The 24,665-nt window shown below is 47.6% G+C and overlaps 1 protein-coding gene across 6 annotated transcripts in view; it reads left to right on the top strand.

Moving 5' to 3' along the window:
- EPB41L4B (erythrocyte membrane protein band 4.1 like 4B) overlaps positions 1-24,665 on the top strand; it is a gene marked incomplete at its 5' end in the record, with an annotated part of 115,018 nt that overhangs the window by 22,728 nt on the left and 67,625 nt on the right. For all 6 annotated transcript variants that reach the window (XM_081103438.1, XM_081103440.1, XM_081103437.1 and 3 more), the window contains 4 exons: positions 10,501-10,605; positions 20,443-20,485; positions 21,705-21,783; positions 23,615-23,659. In XM_081103438.1, coding sequence (XP_080959564.1) covers positions 10,501-10,605; positions 20,443-20,485; positions 21,705-21,783; positions 23,615-23,659 — 272 coding nt within the window. The remainder of the gene's footprint in view (positions 1-10,500; positions 10,606-20,442; positions 20,486-21,704; positions 21,784-23,614; positions 23,660-24,665) is intronic.

The raw sequence follows: 24,665 nt of genomic DNA, 5'->3' as shown, positions 1-24,665 counted from the left end.
GATAAGTCCAGTACCCATGTGGCACCCTACATAGTAATTATAATTTTATTGACTATGTTAGCTATGCTGTACTTGACCTCCCTGTGACTATTTGGTAACTACCAATTTGTAACACCTGGGACCTTTTACGTCCACAAGTAATTGCCTGTTGTTGTTTTTTTTTAATATATATAAATTTTTTTATTGATTTCACAGAGAAAGGGAGAGAGATACATCAAAGATGAGAGAGAATTGTGTATCAGCTGCTTCCTGCACGCCCCATACTGGAGGCCGAGCCCACAACCCGGACATACGCCCTGACTGGGAATTAAACTGTGACCTCCTAATTGGTAGGTCAGTGCTCAACCACTGAGCCATACCAGCCGGGCTTGCCTGTTTTTTAGTGTAAGATAGAAGCCACCGGGGTGGGAAACGCCTGCCTTAAGAGGCCCTTCGGGGATCATACCTCAACATAATAAAAGCCATATATGACAGGCCCACAGCCAACATCATACTCAATGGACAAAAACTAACACCATTTCCCCTAAGAACAGGAACAAGACAGGGATGCCCCCTCTCACCACTCCTGTTCAACATAGTACTGGAAGTGTTAGCCATTGCAATTCGGCAAGAAGAAGAAATAAAAGGCATCCAAATTGGAAAAGAGGAAGTAAAACTGTCCTTATTTGCAGACGACATGATATTATACATACAAAACCCTAGAGACTCCATCAAAAAGCTACTAGACTTAATACATGAATTTGGCAATGTAGCAGAATACAAAATTAACCCCAAGAAATCTGAGGCATTTCTATACACCAATAGTGAACTTTCAGAAAGAGAGATTATAAAAACAATCCCGTTTACCATCGCACCAAAAAAATTAAGCTACCTAGGAATAAACTTAACTAAAGAGGTAAAAGACCTCTACTCAGAAAACTACAGGACGTTGAAAAAAGATATAGAGGAAGACATAAACAGATGAAAGAACATACCGTGTTCATGGATTGGTAGAATCAACATCATTAAAATGTCCATACTACCCAAAGCAATCTATAAATTCAACGCACTTCCCATTAAAATACCAACGGCATACTTCAGAGATCTAGAATGAACTCTCCAAAAATTCATCTGGAATAAAAAAAGACCCCGAATAGCTGCAGCAATCCTGAAAAAGAACAAAGTAGGTGGGATCTCAATACCAGATATCAAGTTGTATTACAAAGCCACTGTTCTCAAAACTGCCTGGTACTGGCACAAGAATAGGCATATAGATCAATGGAATAGAATAGAGAGCCCAGAAATCGGCCCGAACCAATATGCTCAATTAATATTTGACAAAGGAGGCAAGAACATACAATGGAGCCAAGATAGTCTCTTCAATAAATGGTGTTGGGAAAATTGGACAGATATATGCAAGAAAATGAAACTAGACCACCAACTTACACCATACACAAAAATAAACTCAAAATGGATAAAGGACTTAAATGTACGACAGGAAACCATAAAAATTCTAGAAGAATCCAAAGGCAACAAAATCTCAGACATATGCCGAAGCAATTTCTTCACTGATACAGCTCCTAGGGCACTTGAAACTAAAGAGAAAATGAACAAATGGGACTACATCAAAATAAAAAGCTTCTGCACAGCAAAAGAAACCATCAACAAAACAACGAGAAAACCCACTGTGTGGGAAAACATATTTGCCAATGTCATATCTGATAAGGGCCTAATCTCCAAAATTTATAGGGAACTCATACAACTTAACAAAAGGAAGATAAACAATCCAATCAAAAAATGGACAAAGGACCTAAATAGACACCTTTCAAAAGAGGACATTCAGAAAGCCAAGAGACATATGAAAACATGCTCAAAGTCACTAATCATCCGAGAGATGCAAATCAAAACAACCATGAGGTACCATCTCACACCTGTCAGACTGGCTATCATCAACAAACGACAAGTGCTGGAGAGGATGTGGAGAAAAAGGAACACTCGTGCACTGCTGGTGGGAATGCAGACTGGTGCAGCCACTATGGAAGACAGTATGGAGTTTCCTTAAAAAACTGAAAATGGAACTCCCATTTGACCCTGTGATTCCACTTCTAGGAATATATCCCAAGAAACCAGAAACACCAATCAGAAAGGATATATGCACCCCTATGTTCATAGCAGCACAATTCACCATAGCTAAGATCTGGAAACAGCCTAAGTGCCCATCAGTAGATGAATGGATTAGAAAACTGTGGTACATCTACACGATGGAATACTATGCTGCTCTAAAAAGGAAGGAACTCTTACCATTTGCAACGTCATGGATGGAACTGGAGAGCATTATTCTAAGTGAAATAAGCCAGTCAATGAAGGAAAAATACCACATGACCTCACTCATTCATGGATAATAGAGACCATTATAAACTTTTGAACAATAATAGATACAGAGGCAGAGCTGCCTCAAACAGATTGTCAAACTGCAGCGGGAAGGCCGGGGAGGGTTGGGGGGCAGGAGGTAGGGGGGTAAGAGATCAACTAAAGGACTTGTATGCATGCATATAAGCATAACCAATGGACATAAGACACTGGGGGATAGGGGAGGCTGGGGGACTGTCTAGGGCGGGGGGATAAAATGGACACATATGTAATACCCTTTGTAATACTTTAAGCAATAAAAAAAAAAAAGAAAAAAAAAGATTAAAAAAAAAAAAAAAAGAGGCCCTTCGGGGCAGTGTCCTGCCGTCTGTTCCCATTCACTAGGGGTTGGAGTGGAGTCAGTTGGGCAGAGAGCAGTGTGATAGGTCACATGATTCACTTTGCCTAATAATGGAGGTGACAGGGAGGGCTCCAAGTTTAGAACTTTAAAAGGAATTTTTCCAACAGACCTTTGTGTTGGGGGGTTGTCAGATAGTCTGTTAATGGATAGTCTGTTAATGTCCTTATCAGTAGGGGTAGTATATGAAAATGTGCCTGATAGCAGTATCACCAGAAAATTGATGAGTATTCGACGTGTACTGTTTTGATGTTTCACGTTGAGAGCGGGAGGCATAACATTTGAAGTGTTGGGTGAACCAGTTTTCAGGGCAGCCAGGATCAAGTAGGGTTAGGTGTCCGGACTGCATTCAGCATCTTGGGGAATACATGGGACACTGTCCCTTAAACTAACTGTTGAATCCCTTGTGTTAGGCATGCGTGGATGGAACTAGACGGAGACAGAAATCGAGGTCCTGGGAGATGTTAGGTATTCACCTTGAGTGAAACAAGGGTCACAGGATCGTGGCCAGGGGGTCATTTAATTTTCACAGCAGCCCTGTGAGGGAGGTGCTGTTAAAAGAACAAACGAGAGCTTTGAATCTCTGCTGAGATGTAACGACAGCTTGGCCCCAAATGGTGTATCGGGCTGGAACCAAGGCTGATCAATAATCAATCAATAATGCACCATATTGCATTATAAAGTGATCTCTCCCTTAGTTGAAGGCAGTGCGGCTATGTTCTGCAGTGCAGTGGTTAAACCTAAAAGGTGTCTGCCTGGACCTCTTACACATATTGAGAGCCCCTGGCCCTTGGTGGACAGAGACCTTTGGGGGATCGGACCACCAGGTGCCTCCTTTTCCTGCCTCACACACCACGAGGACAGTCACTTTCTCCTAAGATGCTTCTGGCTTCCTTGTTGATGAGAATTAAGGGCAGTTGTTTTTGTTGCTTCCTCTGATTGCCAAGCGATTGTTAGCCAGGGGAGCCAGGAAATTAATAACATGTGCTCTGTTTTACCAGAATTGAATTTCCAGGAGCCGCCCAGACTGTTGATGTTCCCCTCACTACAGTGCCCTGGCTTCTGTGTTGGTTTGTGAGCAAATACTTCACTTCCCATTCTGCCGCAACTCTCCTGCCCTCCAAATAAGTCAGAGATTGCACCCCCCCGCCCCCCGCACTCCCCAGGCTCCTCCTCCCCCTCCCCCCCGTGAGCTCAGTTTCCGTTGGACCACCTGGCCCTTTATCCCATCTGTAGCTCAGACCGGGCATGAAGTATGTGCTCAGAAGATGCGTGTTGGACGTGTTGCATGTGCTTGGAGCCAAAGAGGCACATGAGCTGACTAGAAAAGTGGCGGGGTGAGGTAGGAAGGTCTCTGTCCTAAGACTCAGAAAGGCCGGGTCCTGACTCCAGGCCTGCCACTTACAAGCAGTAGGAACTTGGTCACGTATGTCTTCTGAAGCTAAGTCTCCTCTGGAAAATGGAGCCATGGGCCCTGGATAAACATGGAGCGCTCTGCAATAGGAAGTCGGGTGTATAAGCTGGACAGCCTGGCCTTGATCCAGCGGATTATGGGCACTTCTGCAGGCTCTTGGCATCGTAGCATTCCAGTTTTGAGTCACCAAGTCTTGCTGAGATGGGACAGCAGCCCGCCCCACCCCACCCCCGCCCCCTTACCCACCGTGGACGCTGAAACTGCAGATAGCACCGAACCCTAGACATACTATGCTTTCTCCTTTATAAAGATACCTGTGATAAAGTTTAATTTATAATCTAAGCACAGGAAGAGGTTAACAGCCACAACTCACAATAAAATGGGACAATTATAATATCGTGTAATAAAAGTTATGTGGATGTGGTCACTTGGTTCAGGGGACCCATTGCTGAAGTCTCTGTGTAGGTTAGAGTTCAGTGCTTCCTGCTACCACAGGTTGCTGGCAGTCAGTGCTCCTGTTCTGTTCTTCCAGCCACACGTTTAATACCATTTCCATCTTAATAAACACTTACCATGCACTGAGGCTGTAACTTTGCAGTTTAAGGTGCGACAGCAAAACTAGCATAATTTCTTTTTCATAATTTCATGGATAGAAGACTCATTCTTACCACAGGTCTTAGCAACCTCAGCATATGATTTGGTTTCCTTAAGCTGAGAACTTGTACTGTTTCACTTCAAGGAAGCACTCTCTGTCTTCTCTTAGGCATGTCCGAATCACCAGCCCCACTCTCTTAACACTTGGGGTCCATTAGTAAAGTAAGGGTGACTTGACCACAAGCACTACGATGCTGTGACAGTCAAATAACCGAGGTGGCTACTATGGGACTAAGAGGTGGGGAGCGTGTACAGTGTGGGTCCTCTGGACAAAGGGATGAGTCACATCCCAAGAGATTTCATCTCGCTACTCAGAACAGCACACAGTTTAAAACTTATGACTTATCTCTGAAATTTTCCATTTAATATTTTCGGGCCACGATTGACTGCGGTAACTGAAACCATACATAGAAAGTGAAACCCGGGATAAGGCGGGGAGGTGAGGGGGGTATTGTTTTTCTCACTTATGATGAAATTTCAAGGTAACTTTATCCGGTCATTTCAGATATTGGTGTTCTTGACATCCTGGAGTAAACCGTTTATATTTGTTTAGGATGGCTTAGTAGCAATGGCCGCGGAGACAGAGAGCCCTGGGCCACTCTGTGTGTGTGAAGACCATTCCGGCAAACGGGGAAGATGGTTTTAGGAGGTAGACACTAGAAGGAGGGAGACCTGATATATGGGGTGACAGTCTGGGACTCATAGTGTTCTTAATAGGATAAATCCTGAGTCAGTCTGAATGAGAGGATTGGGGCTGTTGCTATGGTCCATGACGGTGATGTGGCCTGATAGAGAGTGATAGAGCCGTGAGAGAGAGGGGGCCTTTCTGAGGTTGGATGCAGAGGGACATGCCATCTGATGGATGTGGAGCCAGGGGGACACGGGAGAGCCTCATGTGCCTGCCAGGAGATGGCTCCTGAAGTCATTTCACTGCCCAGATGTCGTGCCTTTTGTTTTGGTTCACGACTAGGATGTATAGCTCGACTGGCACACTTACCCACAGCCTATTTCCTCCTTTCAAACCTGCCTGTGATGCCTCATGTCTTATGCTATTGAGTCTAATGAGGCTTGGATGGATTGGCTTGTACCTTCTTTGTTCTTCTAGGGCCTGTAACATTGCAGTTAAGACATTGCCAGGTGCCTCTTATCTAAGAGGGCCAGGATATTTGGGGGGACAGTTGAGACATCAGCTGTCCAGCAGTCTTCTTTATCAGGAGCATGGCCGGGCACCTCTGACTGACTGTCCAGCAAAGATATCACGGTGTCCATACCTTTCCCTGCTGGCTGCCTGCCTGACCCAGTCTTTAGCTGGCAACTCTGTACTCGTATTTTAGACATGGTTTTGTTTATTTTTAGCTGCTGTCAGATCTGAAGGAGCTGCTACAGAAAGACATGCCCACTCAAAACCACTGGTTGTTGGTCCTTGTGAAAAGTGATGGGTTGAGCCCCACCGGGTGTGGCTAGTGGTTGAGCATCGATCCAGGAACCAAGAGGTCACTGGTTCGGTTCCCAGTCAGGGCACACGGCTGGATTGTGGGCTCGATTCCTAGTAGGGGGTGTTCAGGAGGCAACCGATCAATGACTCTCATCATTGATGTTTCTATCTCTCTCTCCCTCTCCCTTTCCTTCTGAAATCAATTTTTTTAAAAAAGTTGATGGGTTGAGATGGGAGGAAGAAAAACCAGGCGGCGTGGATGCAAGGCTGGAGGGCAGCCCTCTCTGCCCTGCTGTGTTTGGGGACAGCTTGCTCTGTGTGTCTTAAAGTAGATGGAGCGTCATTGGATTCCGGAATGGTGACCTGGACTTAGTAAGTTTTTACGTTTTGTATGTTCTGTTTTGGAAGGCAGGGAGATACTGGCATTGCTGCCCCAGGTTTGGATGCCTTTGCTTTCCGGGAAGGACTTACTTGGTGAGGACTTCCTGTAGCTACTCCCCTCCAGACTTTGTGACCTCAGTGTACGCCAACACCTAGAATAATGGCTGGAATTTGATGAGCAATTGGTAAATATTTGTTGAATGAATGGATTCGTCACAGAGGGGGAGACCTAGTTGACGGTGAGCTGACAAGGAGTGGCTTCTAGTCTGGTCACAGTAATGGATCACCTGTTGTAACCACTAGACAGCACTTTACACAACAGCCACACAACTGTGTTTAGGGAAAGAGCCTTGGAAGTAGAGCACCCTTCCTAGGTGCTTGTTCCTGGGATACATCATTTGAAAAGATTTTAATGAGGATATTCTCATTTTCAGCCTGCCGCTTATGAAATATCAGTCTATTATTGGTGCACAGCCCATCTGGAAGGTCTGTTTCTTGGCCCAAGACGCCACACACATCCCTTATTCTTCCTTCCTTCCTTCCTTCCTTCTTTCTTTCCTTCCTTCCTCCCTTCCTTCTTTCCTCCCTTCCTCCCTCCCTCCCTCCCTCCCTTCTATCCATCCTTCCATCCTTCCATCTGTGCAGCAAACAGACATTTATGGAGCTGCTGTGTGCCAACCAGACACTGCTTTGGGATGGAGGAGCGGTGGTGCTCAGATGAACACGGCCGGTCCTGCCCTCAGGGAGTGTTCAGTCTGAAGTCAGTAACAGGAGCACAGGCAGCTGCGGTGCAGTGTGCTAAGTGTGTATGTGATAAGGGGGGGTGGGCACCTGTTGCCCTGGTTGGGGGCGGGGGACAAGCTGCTGAGGAGGGAATGTTTGGGCTAAGCCTGAGATGACAGTTTGCGGGCTTCCAGGGGCTGCCCCAGGTGGGATGTCCTGGCTGGCAGTGCAGGTGAGTCATTACCTGGAGCCTTCTCAGTGTTGAGAGTGTCCACCCTGCAGACTGGGAGGAGTGAGAAGTGGTGGGTTCAAGTGCTGTGGCCTTGGCCCTGCTGTCTTCGTCCCACCCCGAACCCTCTGGGACTCTGTTCTGAGGACCCCTCTATGTCAGTCCTCATCATTTTTACCAGCTTCTTTTGAGAGCTGGAGAGAGCCATTGGGAATTCTCCCCTCCAGCAGAAGAGACCAAAGAACGTGCTTGATGAAGGGAGCTGGGTGGGGGAAAGTGTTTCTAAGTGAGTAAAAATAGATTTCCTGTCCACCAGCCTCTGTCTGCCACCTCTAAGTCCAGCTGAGGGTCTACCAGCAGAGGAGCCCGTCTGGCTTGGCAGAAGGCACTCACCGCCCCGAGACGGGTTCTTTTCCCAGCAGCCACCTTGAGCTCTTTCTAAATTAAGAACCATTTTAGAAACACATCAGAAAAGCAAGACTTGGAATGACCTAGACGGAAACTTGGGCTGACCTCCCTCATTTGGCGTGTGTGGAACTGTGTTTTTTCAGCCCATACTCGGTGTGTGTTAAAATTGCATACCGAGTGGTGGGGAGGAGGTTGGCTGTGGGGCCAGTTGCATGTGGTGGCCCTGTATATTCAGGGCATCACTTCTGATTTGCAGCTGCAAGAGAAGCCCAGGATGGCCACGAGGATTTGGGGGAATTATGAATGGTTTCAGGTCACCTTTAGTGGTGCATCTGGGCCTAGAGCACGGGTCTCTTGCTCCCTCCCAGCCCAATTCATATATATTTTTTATTTCAGAGAAGAAGGGAGAGGGCGAGAGAGCGATAGAAACATCAATGATGCTAGAGAAAATCATTCATCGGCTGCCTCCTACATGCCTTGCATTGGGGATCGAGCCTGCAACCTGAGCATGTGCCCTGACTGGGAATCAAAATGTGACCTCCTGGCTCATAAGTCGACACTCAACCATTAAGCCACACCAGCTGGGCCCGGTCCAATTCTTTTTGCGATGTTCTGCTGCTCAAGCTGTATTCTAACTAGTTTTATCCCAAGGAAACCTGCTAATGAATCATTGGCACGGTGGAACACAGCTATTCTAGTTTTTGCAGATTTCCTGTTTATATCGAGTGATCCATGAACAACGTGTACATATTTCTATGTAATTGGAATCACAGCTTCTTCTTCCTTTCTAGTCTACTTATCGAATGCTGGTAGTTTAGAACATTGCCCTGTATTTCTTGCCATTGGCAATTGGATCCAGTGCTGTGGAGAGAGAGGCCAGGGGGGCGAGATTCTGTGTCCGGGGGTGGGGTGTTCTTTACCAGGAGGTACCTAACAGCTGGTTGTCTCCCGTTGGGATGCTAGCATCCACTGGTACCCAGTGCTTGGCGCCTGCCATTTGGTAGAAGTTGCAAATTTGAGATATTGCAGTTCTTGTATTCCTTCTTCGTTTCTTTGTTGGAAATAAATGCAAAACTCGGCCCATCTATTTACGAAAGCTTTATTGAGATTCACACACAATACAATTTACCTGTCTGGAGTGTACAATCCAGTGGCTTTTAGTATATTCTTAGAATTGTGCATCTGTTAACACAGTCATTATCTTAGAACATTTCATTAACCCCCGCCGTCCTCATCCCACCAAAAAAACTCTACTCACCTGAGTGGCCACCCCACAAACGCTGCAGCCATAAGCAAACCCTACTCTAATTCCTGTCTCTGGATTGACCTGTTCTGGACCTTTCACGTACTGTGTGGTCCTTCATAACTGGCTTCGACTTAGTTTTCAGCATCCAGGGTCCATCCATGTTGTAGCATGCGTCAGAACGTCATTCCTTTTGATGGTGAAATACTGTTCTGTTTTGTGGATAAGGCCACAGTTTATGTATCCATTCACCGGTTAATAGACACTTGGGCCGCATCCACTTTGCGGCCATTATGAATAACGCTGCTCTGAAGGTCTTCTTTACAAGTTTCAGTGTGAACATCATGTTGTCATGCTTTTTGAATATAGACCTAGGAGTGGAATTGCTGAGGCCAATGGAAGCCGTGTTCTACCGTCTGAGGACCTCTTAGGCTGTTTCCGAAAGTGGCTGCACATTTTTCATTCCCATCAGCAGTACCTGAGGGTTCCAGGTTCTCCAAGAGGTGTTCTCTGTCTTTTCGATGATAGCCTTCCAAGTGAGGGGTCTCGTTATGGTTTTGCTTTGCATTTCCCCAGTGACAGTGAGCACCTTTTCATGGGCTTATGGAGAACTCTCTTTCTCCATCCTTGGCTCCTTCTGTAATGGGGCGTTTGCCTTTCTATTATTGAATTGCAGTAATAGTCCTGTAGTCTAGATAGAAATCCCTTATCAGACATGTGATTTGCCAACGCTCCCATTCTGGGTTGTGTTCGGACTTTCTTGATGTCTTTGTGTCCTTTGAAGCACCCAAGCTTTACATTTTGATGATGTCCAGTTTATATTTTTATTTTCCTGCTTATGTTTTTGGTGTCATATCTAAGAAACCATTGCCTAATCCAAGGTCATGAAAATTCATGCCTGTGTTTTATTATGTTTTATCCTGAGAGTTTCAGGTCTTTGATGCACTTTGAGTTAATTCATGTATATGCGTCATCTACTCTTTGATTACCTAGGGCTACAATAAAGACAGGATCAATGTTTGATCCCCCCCCCTTTATTTACCAGTTTTCAAGGTGTTGGTTCCCTAATATCCTTGTTTGGTGGGTTTTTGTTTAGACTTAATCATGAGTTTGTATCATACTACAGCCAATTAAAAATTTTAAAATTTTGCATCCTGTGTCGCATACATATATATGCAAAATACAGAGAAAAGTGATCTTTAAAAATCTTTTTGTTTCTTACCCAGCTGTCATGTCCTAAATCTTCATCTATCCACTTGCTTTCCAGAAACATGCCAAAGGCCAGGACCTGTTTGATCAGATCGTGTACCACCTGGACCTCGTGGAAACAGACTACTTTGGCCTCCAGTTCCTCGACTCTGCCCAGGTCGCGGTATGTCTTCCTTTGACTCCTTTCAGGGCAGATCAGCTTTTCTTTGCTACTCACAGATCCACAGCGGCTAGAAATTGGTAGAGGAACATAGGAGTGAAACTGTGGTGTTGTTGCCATGACGAGCATTGGGATGCTGGTGATGGTGCTCCAGTGAGATGCACTCACGATGCCCCACCCTTTAGGCGGCCAACAACCGGGAGAGGAAGAGGGAGGGAACGTTTATCTCAAGCACGGGGATGCATTAGGGAAGCACTTCCATGTGTAGGGATGCAGTGTGGGCACATTTCTCAAATAGGTAGACGCCATTGTGGGAATTCTTCCGGTGGAGCTGCTTCTATTTTTAACCAGCAGAAGGGGCTGCACCACCATCCTCTGGTGCAGACTTGCTGGGCGTGGAGAGCAGGTGTTGTGAACCGGGCTGAGCCCCAGCCAGCTCGGGGCGGGGCAGTCGGAGCAGGTCTTGGCATTGCTCGAGAACCATCTTGCAGGCTCCAGGAGGTGGTGTTAGGTCAGCAAAGACTTCCCTTGCTTTGCCTGAGACAGAAGTGTTCACAGTGGAGAGGCTCACGCCACCCCTTAGAATCCCTCATGTAGAAAGCAGGAATGACTTCAGGTCTCCCTCCCAACGAAATCTAGCTTGGGGTTTCGAAGGTAATGTATTCAACAATCTAAAAATATTTAGTGAGTGCCTCTCCTGCATGGGCCCCATTCTGAGCACTTTGGATAAAGCAGTGAACACAAATATAAGGTGACGGGTAGTAATAAGTGTGAAGAAATATAAAGAGGAGTAAGGGATAGATAGGATAAGGGGCGGTGCTATGGTAGTGTGTGAAAAGGTGGCTCCCCGGCTCAGGCGGCATGGCTCAGTGTTTGTTTGAGCATCGACCTATGAAACAGGCGGTCAAGGTTCGATTCCCTGTCAGAGAACATACCCAGGTGGTGGACTCGATCCCCAGTAGGGGGCATGCAGGAGGCCACAGATCAGTGATTCTCATTGATGTCTCTATCTCTCTCTTCCTCTCCTTTCCTCTCTGAAATAAACAAAAGTATATTTTTTAAAAAAGAAAAAAGGTGGGTTCCCCTGATAGGAGATGTTTAAAAGCTAAACACCAAGAGCTCCTCATATGTGGTGAAGCCTTTCTACCCAGAAGACACTTTTTATTACATCTTGGGAGCCCCACATGACGGTTGTAAAGTGAAGATGCTCAAAATCGATGCCTGGGAGTTGGGTCTGCCTGAGACTGTTAGTGTGGTGCTGAGCGTGCAGACGATACAGTGGAATCAGGACTTCAGTCTATCCTAGTTACAATATCTCTTTGAGCTAGTGGTCCTGATTCTTCTCCATTTCCCCTCTGCAGACTCTCACTCCAGCCCACCAGGGTCCTGGGGAGGGGCAGACCAGCCCTTCTCTTTCCACCTTCCTGCCCAGTTCCCTGCCCTCTGACCTCAGCAATGTTCTCCCCATCCCTCAAGGCTCTGGCCACCTCAGAATTCAAGTTGTTGATCCTTCTAAATATTCTGGACACTGTTTCCTCTCATTGAAGCTTCATCTGGCCAGACCTCACCTAGAGGCACCTTGGGCCTTGTCACCACTCCAAGATCCAGAATTCTGTTGTCCCCCATTCCAGGATCACTTCCCTTGATTCCATCTTTCCAGGCCCTCTGCATCTGGCCTCGGCCTTGATGATCCCCTCCTGCCTCATTCTCCCCTCTCCCAGTTGCCTGTTGCCCTTGCCTTCTTTCAGGCTTGGCAAAGCCTCGGCCATCTCACCTGTGTCCTCCTGTGCCCTTTGATTCTCCTGTCCCCATGACTGTCCCTGGAACCCCCTTTGACATTCAGGCCCATCTGTTTGCTCTGCTGCTTCTCCCAGTTGCCAGGCATTGCTGGAGAGTCACGGCTGTGCCTGTTGGCACCTGTTGGCACCAGCACAGATCACAGTTTCAGAGAAGTCCAAACCCCGAGCTCCTTCTGGAGCCTCACTAGCCCCTCATGGACTCTTTCCCACCCCCAAATATGGTTTTTTTTTGTTTGTTTGTTTGTTTTTTTAGAGAGAGCGAGAGAGAGAGGGAGAAACATTAATTGGTTGCCTCCTGCACACACCCCAACTGGGATTTGAACTCACAACCAGGGCATGTGCCCCGACCTGGGAATTGAACCAATGACCTTTCAATGCATGGGCTAACACTCTAACCAACTGAGCCACACCTGCCAGGACCCCAATGTACTCTTATGTGCCCCATAGTTCCCTTTCTAAATCTTGATCACAAACATGTAATCCAGTCCCCATAAAACTTCAAATTGGCCTTATCTCCTCCTGAGAAGACTGAGCTCATTTTGCTCAAATTCCTGGGGGTTTTTTTCCCTGAAGACAAACCAGTCCTCCTTGCCATTTTGTCTTAAGGGAGTAGCCTGTTTCTCCAGCGTTTTTTCCCCAAACCTACAAGGACAGTTCCATTTCCAACTGCTTCTTCCTGAGTTCTGTCCCCAGCACCGGACGCTCGTCAGCTCTCCTCTTCCCTGAAACTCTTCTCTATTCTGCCTTCTCCTGTGTCTTTAACCTGTGGAATACCGTGTGGTAGCTTTGACTTCATTATATCTGTGGCCCTGGGCCAGCAGTCACACCTGGGCCTTGCTTCTGGCTCTGCCCCTGACTCATTTGGTGGGTTTTAGACTAGTCTTTGTTCTCAGTTTCCTTATCTGTAAAATGGGTTTCTTGGACCTATTCTCCCAGAATCTCTTCCTGTTCTAATACTCAGTGATTCCGAGTGTAAAGAGGAGGCAGGCACGTCTGCCCCCCACATCTTTTCTTAATCAGAAGGGAGGAGATCTCTCTCATTTCTGCTATTAGAGCCAAGTGCCCATTGCCCTGGTGGCACGACCTCCTCCCCAGGTGACCCCCTCTCCAGCCACTCGGATTCCCAGAAAGCCAAAGATGCGACTCTATTTCGAAAGACTTTACCATGGACGTCTGCTCGCTTGGCTGCGAACTGTCCCATCCTCCGGTGCCCTGTCACCGTGCCACAGGAGGTGTGTTCACAGCAGGATCCAGGCTTCCTTCCCAGGTCAGACACAGACAGATGCTAGCTCTCTGCAGGCCCTAAAGCCTTTCCAGGATCCCACTCTGTGAGCGGATGTGATTTTCTTCCCCACAAAAGCAGGTACACGGTCCTCATCTGCCCGACTCTAGGACCCAGGAGCGTGTGGCCCCAGCAGCCCCAGGCCCCTTCTGCTAATCGTGTGATTTCTAATCTGGGCTCCTTACGGGCCGGGCCGGGCACAGGTCATGCCTGCACGCACTGCTGGGCCTTTGTTGGTGCTGGCTCCCCTCCTGGAATGCCCTTTCTCACCCCATTTCAACTTCTGGCCACCCTTCAAGACCATCTCAGGCGACACTCCATCACGGAGCACATCCTGAGCTCTCAGAGGGTTTTCCTCCACGGTGTGAACCGCTGAGCTTATTTTGCCTTCTGGGACAGCTTGCTCGTTTGGCCTGGGGATCTTATTTGTGTATATAAATAAACAAAGCCTTCCTGATTAGACCCGAAGACGTAGGACTTCCTCTTCTTCGCTGGGTGGATCTTGGTGACTTACAGAGCTGTGCCAAGAGAACCTGAGAACCTCAGTCGTTAGACCCAGAAGAGGTGTTAGGAGCCACGTATTTCCATCTTCTAGATCAGAGGTGGGGAACACCTGGCCCGGGAGCCGTACAAGGCCCGAGAAATCATCTGGTCTGGCCTTGCCAAGGCATTAGGTGCGAGTCAATGAAACGTTTGACCACATAGAGCAGGCTAATTGTTAAGTTGATAATTTTGTATGGCCAGCGAATGATGTTATAAATATCCAAATGGCCCTTGGCAGAAAAAAGGTTCCCCACCCCATTCTCAATGGTGAACCCAAAGCCGTAGACCTTGGCAAGTCACTCAGTGAGAAGCACAGCTTGACTCAAGCCCAGGTTTTAGACTTCAGGTTCAAGTGCCCTTCTCGGCACTCTGGCTCTCGGTGCTGTCGGTCTTCGTCACGGTGGTGACATCTGTGTCACGGGGCGTGGAGGGGCTTTGTGAACTAAGGGAGCGGAAGCCGTTTTGTAATCTGACCTGGGTGTGGGTTTGCTCTTCCTAGCTGGACATTCTGAAGGGGACCAGGAGTCATCACAACCCCAGAGGTGACAGGCTGAGGTTGGCTGGGACCTGCAGGCTGTCTCTCCTGGGGGAGAACCCTTAGCAATCTCCACAGGAGCCCTTCGGCTTCCAGGGTATCATTGATTTTTCTGAGAACCTGGGACAGTGCGGTTGGTGGCAGGTGACTGGATGTGATGGCAGGTGTGTTTCTGGGAACAGTGGGATAATAGATGGGGGCCTGGCTTATTACTTCATAATTGAAGCTCCTGCAAGGATCGACACCCCCCCCCCCCCTCCCAGCCCCTGACATGCAAACCAGAGGGCTGGCCCAGGCAGAGCTCTTGGCACAGCTCTCTGAGTAAGTCACCAGCTCCGGGCCCAGCTCCCTGCAGAGCCAAGCCTGGTTTCCATAGTGCCCGGCCCAGCCCTGCAGCAAGGTCAGAGTCTATTGGCATCTCCTATTTTTAGCTGTTGGGGCTGGGGCCTCCTGTTTCCTTTCCCATGTCAAAGCGGGAAGTCCACCTGGGAATCCTCTCAATAGACCTCGCTTTTAAACAGCTCCAAGCAGGGGCAAGGGTTCTGATTTCACATATCAAGGCTTTCTTGGGAGAGCCTGCACCCCCCAGCTTTCTCACAGCTGCTATTTACTGAATCCCCTCCCCTCCGCCCCCTCTGATTGAGGCATCTAACTAAAGGCTTTACGTAATTCATGTCTAACATTCTTTATCACTGATCTGTACAGCGGACCAGGGGACAGACCCATTTTACAAATGATGACGCTGAGGCTCAGAGACACTTTAACTTGTAAACGTTAAAGGGACAGAGGTGCCACTCAGAACCTGACCACCTTCCAAAGCCCAGCACTTTCCTTCCATTGCACATGGTAACGTGTCACACACACACACACACACTGAAAGAGAACATTCGGTCAGTAGCCGTTGAGCAAACTTTGACTTGGAGCTTACTCAATGCCAAGCTCCATAGCGCAGAGGCGAGCTGGTCCCTGCCCCTGCTGCCACATTCTGGGGAGGGAGCCAGACAAGTGGTCCTGGGAGTAGCGTGGTTCAGTCCCCCACTTTGGAGCCTGGAGGCCGACGGCCTCAGCACCATGGATGAGATGAACAGGGTGTCCCAGGGGGAGGGTGAACATGGGGTGGCCACAGAGATGAGGGGACTGCCAGCCAGCAGAGGAGCAGCCGGGATTTGAGGGTCAATAACCTCCTCATCAAGCAGGTGCAGCCCTGCCCATCCGGGGCAGGTGTTCCACAGGTGCGGCCATTGTCAGTCCATTCCTCAGCCCCTCCCAACATAAAAGGGGGGACGTTTTATGGTGACATGTTTTACAGCAGGAAGTGCAGAAAAGGTGATTTGGGCCTTTCTCTCAAGCCTTAGGAGGTGTTTTTCCTCCGGTCTTGGTTGTGCGGAATTGGGTCGGTGGGTGATGGAGGCCCACGCTGCGAGAGAAGGGTGAGGGTGTGTCATCGCTGCTAGTTGTCATCGCATTTGCCACTTGTGTGGAGACCACAGAGCGATCCTTACTGCTTCCGATGCACTTGGAGGGGAAGTGGGGGAGTATAAACACTAAGAGAGGAGTAAGACACTGTCCTTCCATTTGAATGGTTCCTTATAGTTTCCATGGACACTCAGCTGATTCTTCAGTGTGCCAGGGGCTAGCTCAGTGCACAGAGGAGGACACCGGGGCTCAGGGGGCCCTTGCTCATAGCCACACACCAGGTGAGTGGCCGAGCTGGGACCCGAAATGTGATCTCCCCTTCGTTTTAGTACACGTACCTGTGCAGCAGCTCCAGAAATGGCGCGGCCGGTTTCTGAATGCCCGCAGGGCGAGTCTTCTCCTGCCCAGGTGCAAATATTGGTAGTGAATGGGAAGCTGTGGATAAAGGGGACAAATCCCCCAGGAAACCTCAAGTAGCTGGTGTGAATGGTGAGGAGGAGGAGGAGGAGGAGGAGAGATCCCTCCCATGGACGGAGCAGGCACTTCAAGCTGTGGGTGGTATGGAGACTCAGAGCTGGCTGCTGACTCGGCAAGAGTTAGACTCCTGCCTCCTCCTCATTAGCGCTGTGATCCTGGGCACCTCATGCACCTTCTCCACGGCCGCCTGGCCACCTTCATCGGCTCCGAGGCCTAAGAAAGAAATGGATGTGATAGGGTCCAATGTGTTTTGTTTTCTTCCCACACCACCCAACAATGAATTCTGACACTGTCTGCCTGGAGGTAGCTTCAGATCCCGCAGGCTCAGTCCCACAAGACATCCCCACCAAGCCCACACACATTTCAGGCGCCAATAACAGTGATATTCTACAGCCAGCCTCACGCGGGTCATATCCAGTTCTGTTGCACAAGTAGAACAGGTGGGCTTTGCCAGGTCATCTCACATCAGGGTTTATGGGAAGGGTTTTGCCCTTGGATGAGACTTGGGTGAGAAATTCACATCAAAAACCTCCTTTCTAGTACCCGTTAGAGTTTTTGAGTTAAATGTCTTGCCCTTTGAGCTCAGAAATGCACCTGTCGTTTCCAGTGATGCTTTAATCGTCTGTTAAGAGGGCTGGAGCCAGTTGCCGGGGCCTTTGCTGACAGGCGGCCTGGATGTATTTAGCCAGGATGCAGGTGAACATCTGAGACAGGTCCTGCTGCTACAGGCCTCCGAACCAAACCCAGGGTTCGATTTACTAAATGCACGTAGGGCCTTAGTGCCGGGTGTTTGTTACGAGGTAGTTTTGTGGCATAAAGTACCAGCGATCAGAGTCTGGTCAGCTCCCACAGCTAAGAAGAAGGTTAGGTCACTTTGAACTGGTTGGATACAAGATAGGTTTTATCAGCTCTCATTTTAGGATGGTGACTGGGTTTCCAGTCGCGTCTGAACGCCACAGGGTCAAGGAGCTTTGAAAAGGGAGCTGTTTCTGATGCCTTTCCCAGTTTAGCAAGCCCCGGACTTTTTGCAGGCCTCCATCCTGGCAGGTCCTGCTCTGGGCAGGGCTCCAGGCGGCTGCTGGGCAGGAAGGATGGAGGCCAGGCTGCATGGATAAGGGAGCTCCTTCAGCAGCGTGGCCAGAGGGAAAAACAGCCTGCTGTCCAGGAGAGGCATCTAGCCGTGATCTGTCTGAGTTAACGCCGGCTGCAGACGGCTGGCCGGTAAACTGTGAAATTGAGATTTTGCAGAGCTCAGAGAGCAGTTTTCAGAAGGGGCCGTGGATGTGTCACGATCCCCAAGGTCATTCAGACCCATTCGTTCCTGGGCAAGGAGAGGATGGGGGAGGACTTTAGCCCTAAGTATTTAATGGGCACTCTGGGCACCTTTGAAAAACACACATGCTCTGAGATTCTGTTTCATGGGTCTTGGGTGGGACCTGGGTATTTGTGAGTGTAATGCTCAGCCAGGGGAAAACCACACCTGCGGAAACGGGTTGGACTTGGATCAAGGTTAGGGTTGGATGATAGAGGGATAGTGGGCTTATACTTGTTCTGTCCAAAATGTGATAAGGAGACTTGAGATAGGAAAGAAATGGGCCAAAGCTCCTTTAAGCGCGGAGCCTCTGGGCTGATCAGCTTAGAAGGCTGGTGGCAGGGAGAACTTCCTTGGCCTGGTAAGGGTGAGTTCATTTGAGAGTGAGAAGAGCAGGTTTAGTCATAGCCATTTGCATGGTACTTACTTTGGCAGGAAAATACATATGATGATACTTTCATCAAGTCTGTATCTGCTCTCCTTCCCGGGGCCATGTCCAGGATTCTCAGCCTGGTGGAGGGCAGCAGCGAGACCTACTTCTCATGAGGCAAATGGATCATCAAAAACTGCCCGAGAGGCAAACGACCAATGAAAGGATAATGCAAGTGTCCATCCAGCCCACCCCCAAGGAAAATAGTCTTCTTAGTAAAAGTAAAGAAAAAAAAAATGCTTCAAACTCAAAAAAAGAAAAGAGTAAACAGTATTCATATCCCTGTATCCAAAAATAACCCCTCGAAATCTTTCTGGACATAGCTCGACAGAAAATACTAATTTTGTATAAATGGGGCCTGATTGTTTTCCTCTGACATTGTGCTGTGGGTCTCTTGCCACATCAGTAACGCTAGGCCCACATCAGTTTGAAAGGCGGAATAGTATTTCATTATATGGATGAGCCTTTTTTTAAAAACCGTCTTTGTTGGTGGGCATTTAGGTCATTTCCAATTCAAAGCCGTTCACAATGAGAGAAAGCCTCCTGCACATGTGCCTGTGAGATAGCATCGGCTGCGGTGATCTGCTGCGTTTGTGACACGGTTGCTTAGCCGGGGAGTGGAGAGGGGAGTGGAGATGACAGAAGCCCATGTTCTCCCACTGCACTGCTCACGGCTTATTGTATTATAACTCATCTGATATTTGCTTTTGTGTTTCCTTATCCCGCTCCTCCCACACAGCCCTAATGGGCTCTCTGGTGAGGGCTGGAGTACACACAGTGCTCATTTAGCCCTGTCCTTGCCCATTGTTAGAATGTGCCCGGTTCAGATTGCCTCTGGAAGTCTATTGACAGTGGGCAGAATGGCCTCTGGTTCTGAACAGCTAGTGAGAAACCCACTCTGGCAGTGTCCTTCCAGCTGATGTATCCAGTGCACGGGAAGTGATGGGGAAAGTTTGCCTCAATTAAAATAGGTTGGACATTTATTGATGTCTCAGGAATCTAATAAGGGCCGGCTGGGTGCCACACTCTTCGCAGAAATGGTGACCTGAACCGACGGCCCTGCCCACCGGGGCTTAGTTCCCACCGAGGGGCTCACAGTGTTACATTCCAAAAATGCCCATTTCCATGGAGGCTAAGCGTTCAAGGCTCATCGGGACTGCAGCCTCAAGAACTTTGATGTTACAGAAAACTTTTCTGTGCGGGTAATGGTTTTGTAATTGCCTTGATGGGTAAGACTGAAGTGGTTGTTCTGGTAAAAACTAGAGGAAGTTGAATCGCCTTCATTGACCAGAGCAAACGTTTCTCAGGCAAGTCCCTGCCCATCTCCCCATCTTCACTGTGGCAAAAGAATAAAGGGGTCATGAATTACGGATTTATAATTTTAGAGGGGGGGGGGATAGAGAAACATCGATGTGAGAGAGACACATGATTGGTTGCCTCCCACACGCACCTGGACCAGCTCGGGGGATTGAGCCTACAACTGAGGCATGTGCCCTCAACTAGGAATTGAACCCAGGACCCTTGGGTCCGCAGGCTGATGCTCTAACCACTGAGCCAAATCTGCTAGAGCTGGGTTTTATAATTTTAGAGTTTAGGGCGACAGCGACAAGACCAGAGTGTAATCAGGGCGTCTCAGCAGTGCAGTTTGTAGTCTTTAGCAGATTAATAGACTTGGAATAATTAGGGAAGATTGATTGTAACTTGAGGAACTCGGAAGGAAGAGGCCGTTGTCTCCGCTGGTGAGAAGGGACTTCACAGACCAGTTAGTTAAAGGGTTTTTAAGTTTTTTCAGGCTCCTCTTTGCAAAGCTTCCAGAAACTATGGGCCCTTTCCCCAGAAAAAAAAAGAGTTCACTACGTGCATAAGTAGATTGTTTTTTTATACCTTCCCAAGGAGTTTGCAGATCCCCAGCCCACACGCGCGTGATCCGGTCCAGCCTCTGGTTTTTACGGGTAGAATTACTGTGGGTAGTGGAGGAGGGTAACTCCGGTCTGTATACTCTTGCTGATGCACTGTTCCTAAAGAAACATTTTTTTTTTCTTTCAGCACTGGCTGGATCATTCCAAACCCATTAAAAAGCAGATGAAAAGTAAGTAAGCCGCATTTGGCCTTCTCATCTATTTCTTTTATCGGGAAAGTAAACTCCTTTGCCAGTATTTTGAGGCGTTCTGTTTTCGCCAGAACTCGGGAACTATTATTTAAAAAGATTCCATTTTGAGTGGATCATTTTTAATTTCTTAATTAAAAATTGAGAAGTTAGAATTTCTGGCCACGTGTTCGAGTTTAGGATTTGAACAAGCGTCTTTAGTAGATACTAAAAAAAACACAGACTGTGCTCTCATTTAAAGTCACACGCCCCTGCCAGTGAGATCTGACTCACCTGCTGCTCAGAAGCAGGACCGGACATTGTCACAGTCCTTTCTGATAGAGTAGACTCAGAAAATGGGGCGCAGGAGGGCTCTGTGAGTCAGGCCCAGCTCCGGGGTTACCAGTGTGGTCCCTACCACATTTATTCATTGTTGTGAATGCACGGGTCATCTTTTTAAACTCCATGGTATTTAGATTACAGAACACTTGGCTGTTGATGTGTCACTTTTCTGTAGCCCATTAGTATTTTGTAAAAAGTTAATATCCGTGTGGAGCATCATGGGAATCAGCAGGGAGAATGAAATGTCAGCTCTTAGTAATTCCTCTTAGATCAAGCATGTCAAACTCAAAGGCTATCACGGGCCAAATAAACGAGGCATGCGGCCCGTGGGCCGTGAGTTTGACATGCTTGCTCTAGAGCAGCGGTTCTCAACCTGTGGGTCACAACCCCCTTGGGGGTCGAACGACCCTTTCACAGGGGTCACCTAAGACCATTGGAAAACACATATATAATTACATATTGTTTTTTGTGATTAACCACTATGCTTTAATTATGTTCAATTTGTAACAATGAAATACATCCTGCATATCAGATATTTACATTACGATTCATAACAGTACCAACATGACAGTTATGAAGTAGCAGCGAAAATAATTTTATGGTTGGGGGTCACCACAACATGAGGAACTGTATTAAAGGGTCGCGGCATTAGGAAGGTTGAAAACCACTGCTCTAAAGGATCATGGTTTCCCTCCAGCAGGAGGTGCCCAGCCAAGCCACCATTGCTGATGTGATTCTTTTTAGCTTTCTAGCCGAGGGTGGAAAAGAACTTACTAGCTTTGTGTGCCCTCCCAGGGTAGTGCTGAATGTGTTAATTTAATGTGTTTTTCCTTTTGTCCACTCCACGATCTTCTTCAACCTTCCATCTCCAAATGTTTAGCTGGACCTGCTTATGCTTTGCACTTTCGAGTTAAATATTATTCTTCAGAACCAAACAACCTTCGTGAAGAGTTTACAAGGTAGGACAAGATGCAGAACAGAATCCGCCCCCGTCGCACTTGCCGCACGTGTAGTGTATGGGTCTCCTAAACTGTGGGTTTGCTCCCCCTCCCTCTGCTGCCTTTATATTCTGAGCAAGAGTTATGAGCACTTGGCCTGTATTCTCTTGAAAATCCACACTTTGCTTAATTTGACCTTTTTCTTCATAAGCCAGCATGCAAAGATTTGTTATCTTCTCACCTTTCTGTGTGGTTGACCTTGGGCGATTTGGGTAGTTGTTCTATGGCACTTCATCTTTGTGCCCGGTAAGAAAAGGGTTGGCAGGGATTGGAAGAGCCTTTCTCAGTCCAAAATTGCCATCTTATTTTCTTTTAAGGGACTGCAAAATATTCCCTTGGTTGTTACAGTGCCAGCGTTCTTAGAATCTCTTTGTGTTATCTTTCAGCCCCACTGGAGTTCTTTTATGTCTGCCCGACTTCAGAAACAGTGTTGAAGCAAAAGAGACCTAAAACATTTTAAACGTGGGGTTTCCCTGCAGCTACCCTTTTATCAGTGAGATTCCTTGCCCAGTCCTGCCCGCTGTCCCCAGAACCTCCTTGTCATTGTCTGTGATGGACAGTGGTGGTGCTGGGTAGTCCATGGTTGACCACTAGCTTGGAGATGACCACCTAAGCAACACTTTCAAGACTGCTTATCACCCTTCACCTCCCTCTCCCCATCGGAGAGGTCCGCAGGGCTCCTGGAGTTAGGTTTTCCTGTAGAAATTGGAAGATCGGGCCATGTCACACTGTCCTCCTTGATGGGAGTACTCAGTTCATCGGTGGTTAAGCACTTGTCGCGGGCAGGAACATTCTGGAATAGAACCTTCAGGCACCCCGTTGATTTTTGGGGTCACCCGCATTGTCCTATGTCCATGCCACGGAGACTGACTATCGGCATTGTTCTCAAAGTTCAAACAGATTAAATTATTCTAGTATTTTCCTTCCGAATCCTTTATGAAACAGGCTGCTCCTAGCTGTCATCAAAGCCAGTGGTTCTGAAGCAGGGCTGTGTGAATGAGAAACACGTGGGAAGCTTTTGAGCAAATCAGATTCCTGGGGACTCTGACTCCCTGGGTGCGGAGTGGGGACCGCGGGCAGCCTTTTGGTTTTTACAAAGCGCTCTAGCATGGTTCCGCTGCCCACGTGCATCTGGTCAGAAACTACTTGTTTAGGCCAAGACACTTAGTCTTTTTACTTAAGTGAACCCTACTTGTGTTATTTGCTCTCCCATTTTTTATTACTCCTGTAACCAGCAGCTGCAGTTCAGTTCCAGGATTTTCGAATTTTGTTCTGTGTGTGTGTGTGTGCGCGCACGCGTGTGCACAGTTTTTTAAAAGACAGTCTGCAGTTAAACTGCATCAGGAAAAAAGTCTTACGCAGCTGCTAACGACAGTCAGCCGTACACTCTTCGATTCAGTCAGATGCAGCCTTTCTGGACTCCCTGGTGGGGCTGGCTGAGGGCCCCACACGGTGGCTCCACCTGCCCGTGTGATTGGACATGTCACGTGCCTGCTGTGTACGAGCGCCGCATGCAGGGCTTGACCCTCTCCCGGGACACGGGGCGGGTGTGGAGGCCGTCATTGGACCCCGCCGTGTCCCATGGTCCATCCTCCAAGTATCTTGCAAGTTCCTACATGCACTCACCTTCCTGCAGACGCGGGAGGAGATGCTTCCACCACGTTGGAGTTGGACCCCCTCCTTGCAATGCAGAATTTGGGGTTGCATGCGGGGCGGGTTCAGGCTGGGCAGTCGGGATCCAGTCGGGAAAAGAGTGATCGATCCTCTGTTGACTTTTGTATATGTTTGTCAGGTACCTGTTTGTTTTACAACTCAGGCATGACATTCTTTCAGGAAAGTAAGTACATTTTTGTTCTAACTCTTAAACCCAGGATAGATCACATAGTAGTATATTTCTAAATGATTCACTGTTTTTTTGTTGTTTTTTTTTTAACTCTCTTACCCTTGTTCCCTTTTCAAAATTCAAAAAAAAAGTACACCAGGCATTGTAAAGTGAGTCTAATACTTGTATCACCGTCATCATCTTACTTTAAATGGTTACTCTATGGCTTGAAGCATTTCCAAGAGCATTTAATATCGTAAGTGATGTGTATTTGGGAATTATTCTCTCCCTGATCACATCACTGCCCCATTCATAATGGCTTTTGTCGTATTTGCAAGCAAGATACGTTATTAGTATGTATACACTTACAAGTATTTGGACAGTCAAAAAGTTTCATTCATCACCATCGGCATCAAATAACGTAAAGAGGTAATGTCCTGATTCTGACAGAAAGAGGTTTAGACAGCTCATCTCATTTCCTTTGCCCCCTTAAAAGTGGTTTTTAAACATGAGGCCTCTGGCTGCACAGTGATTGTTGAGGATAAGGAGCATGGGCACTGACCTGATTGATTTTACATGCAGTGTTAATCTGTTTTAAAGATACAAGATTTACAGTCCTAGCTCTGACAGCAGTGTCATTTTTCAGCCTACGTATTGGCTATTTTCTTGTATGTGAAAAACTTTTAAGACTCTACTGAATCTAAAACGCAACACCTGATATCGACAAGAATACATTTTGATTTTGAATATAATCCGGAGGGAATTGAAAATGTGCTTTCTGAATTTGCAAACCCTCCATAGAATACCTGCTATAAAATCCTTAGTAGAACGTACGCGACAGAACACGTAGATTGTACAGTGTATACATTTGCCTTCCTCAGCCATGCAATACAGATCTTTGATTGGTGTGTGTATTATGAGTGTGTGTGTATTTTGACCTCCCTTCCCCTTTCTCCATACCGTGCTCCTCATCCTGAAGGCCTCTCGACTCTAGTAAATGTCCTCAGTTTGGAAAAATACC

Source organism: Myotis nattereri, assembly GCF_964212035.1.
Source record: "Myotis nattereri genome assembly, chromosome: 12".
NCBI lineage: Eukaryota > Metazoa > Chordata > Mammalia > Chiroptera > Vespertilionidae > Myotis > Myotis nattereri.
This window is presented reverse-complemented; position numbering and strand designations above follow the sequence as displayed.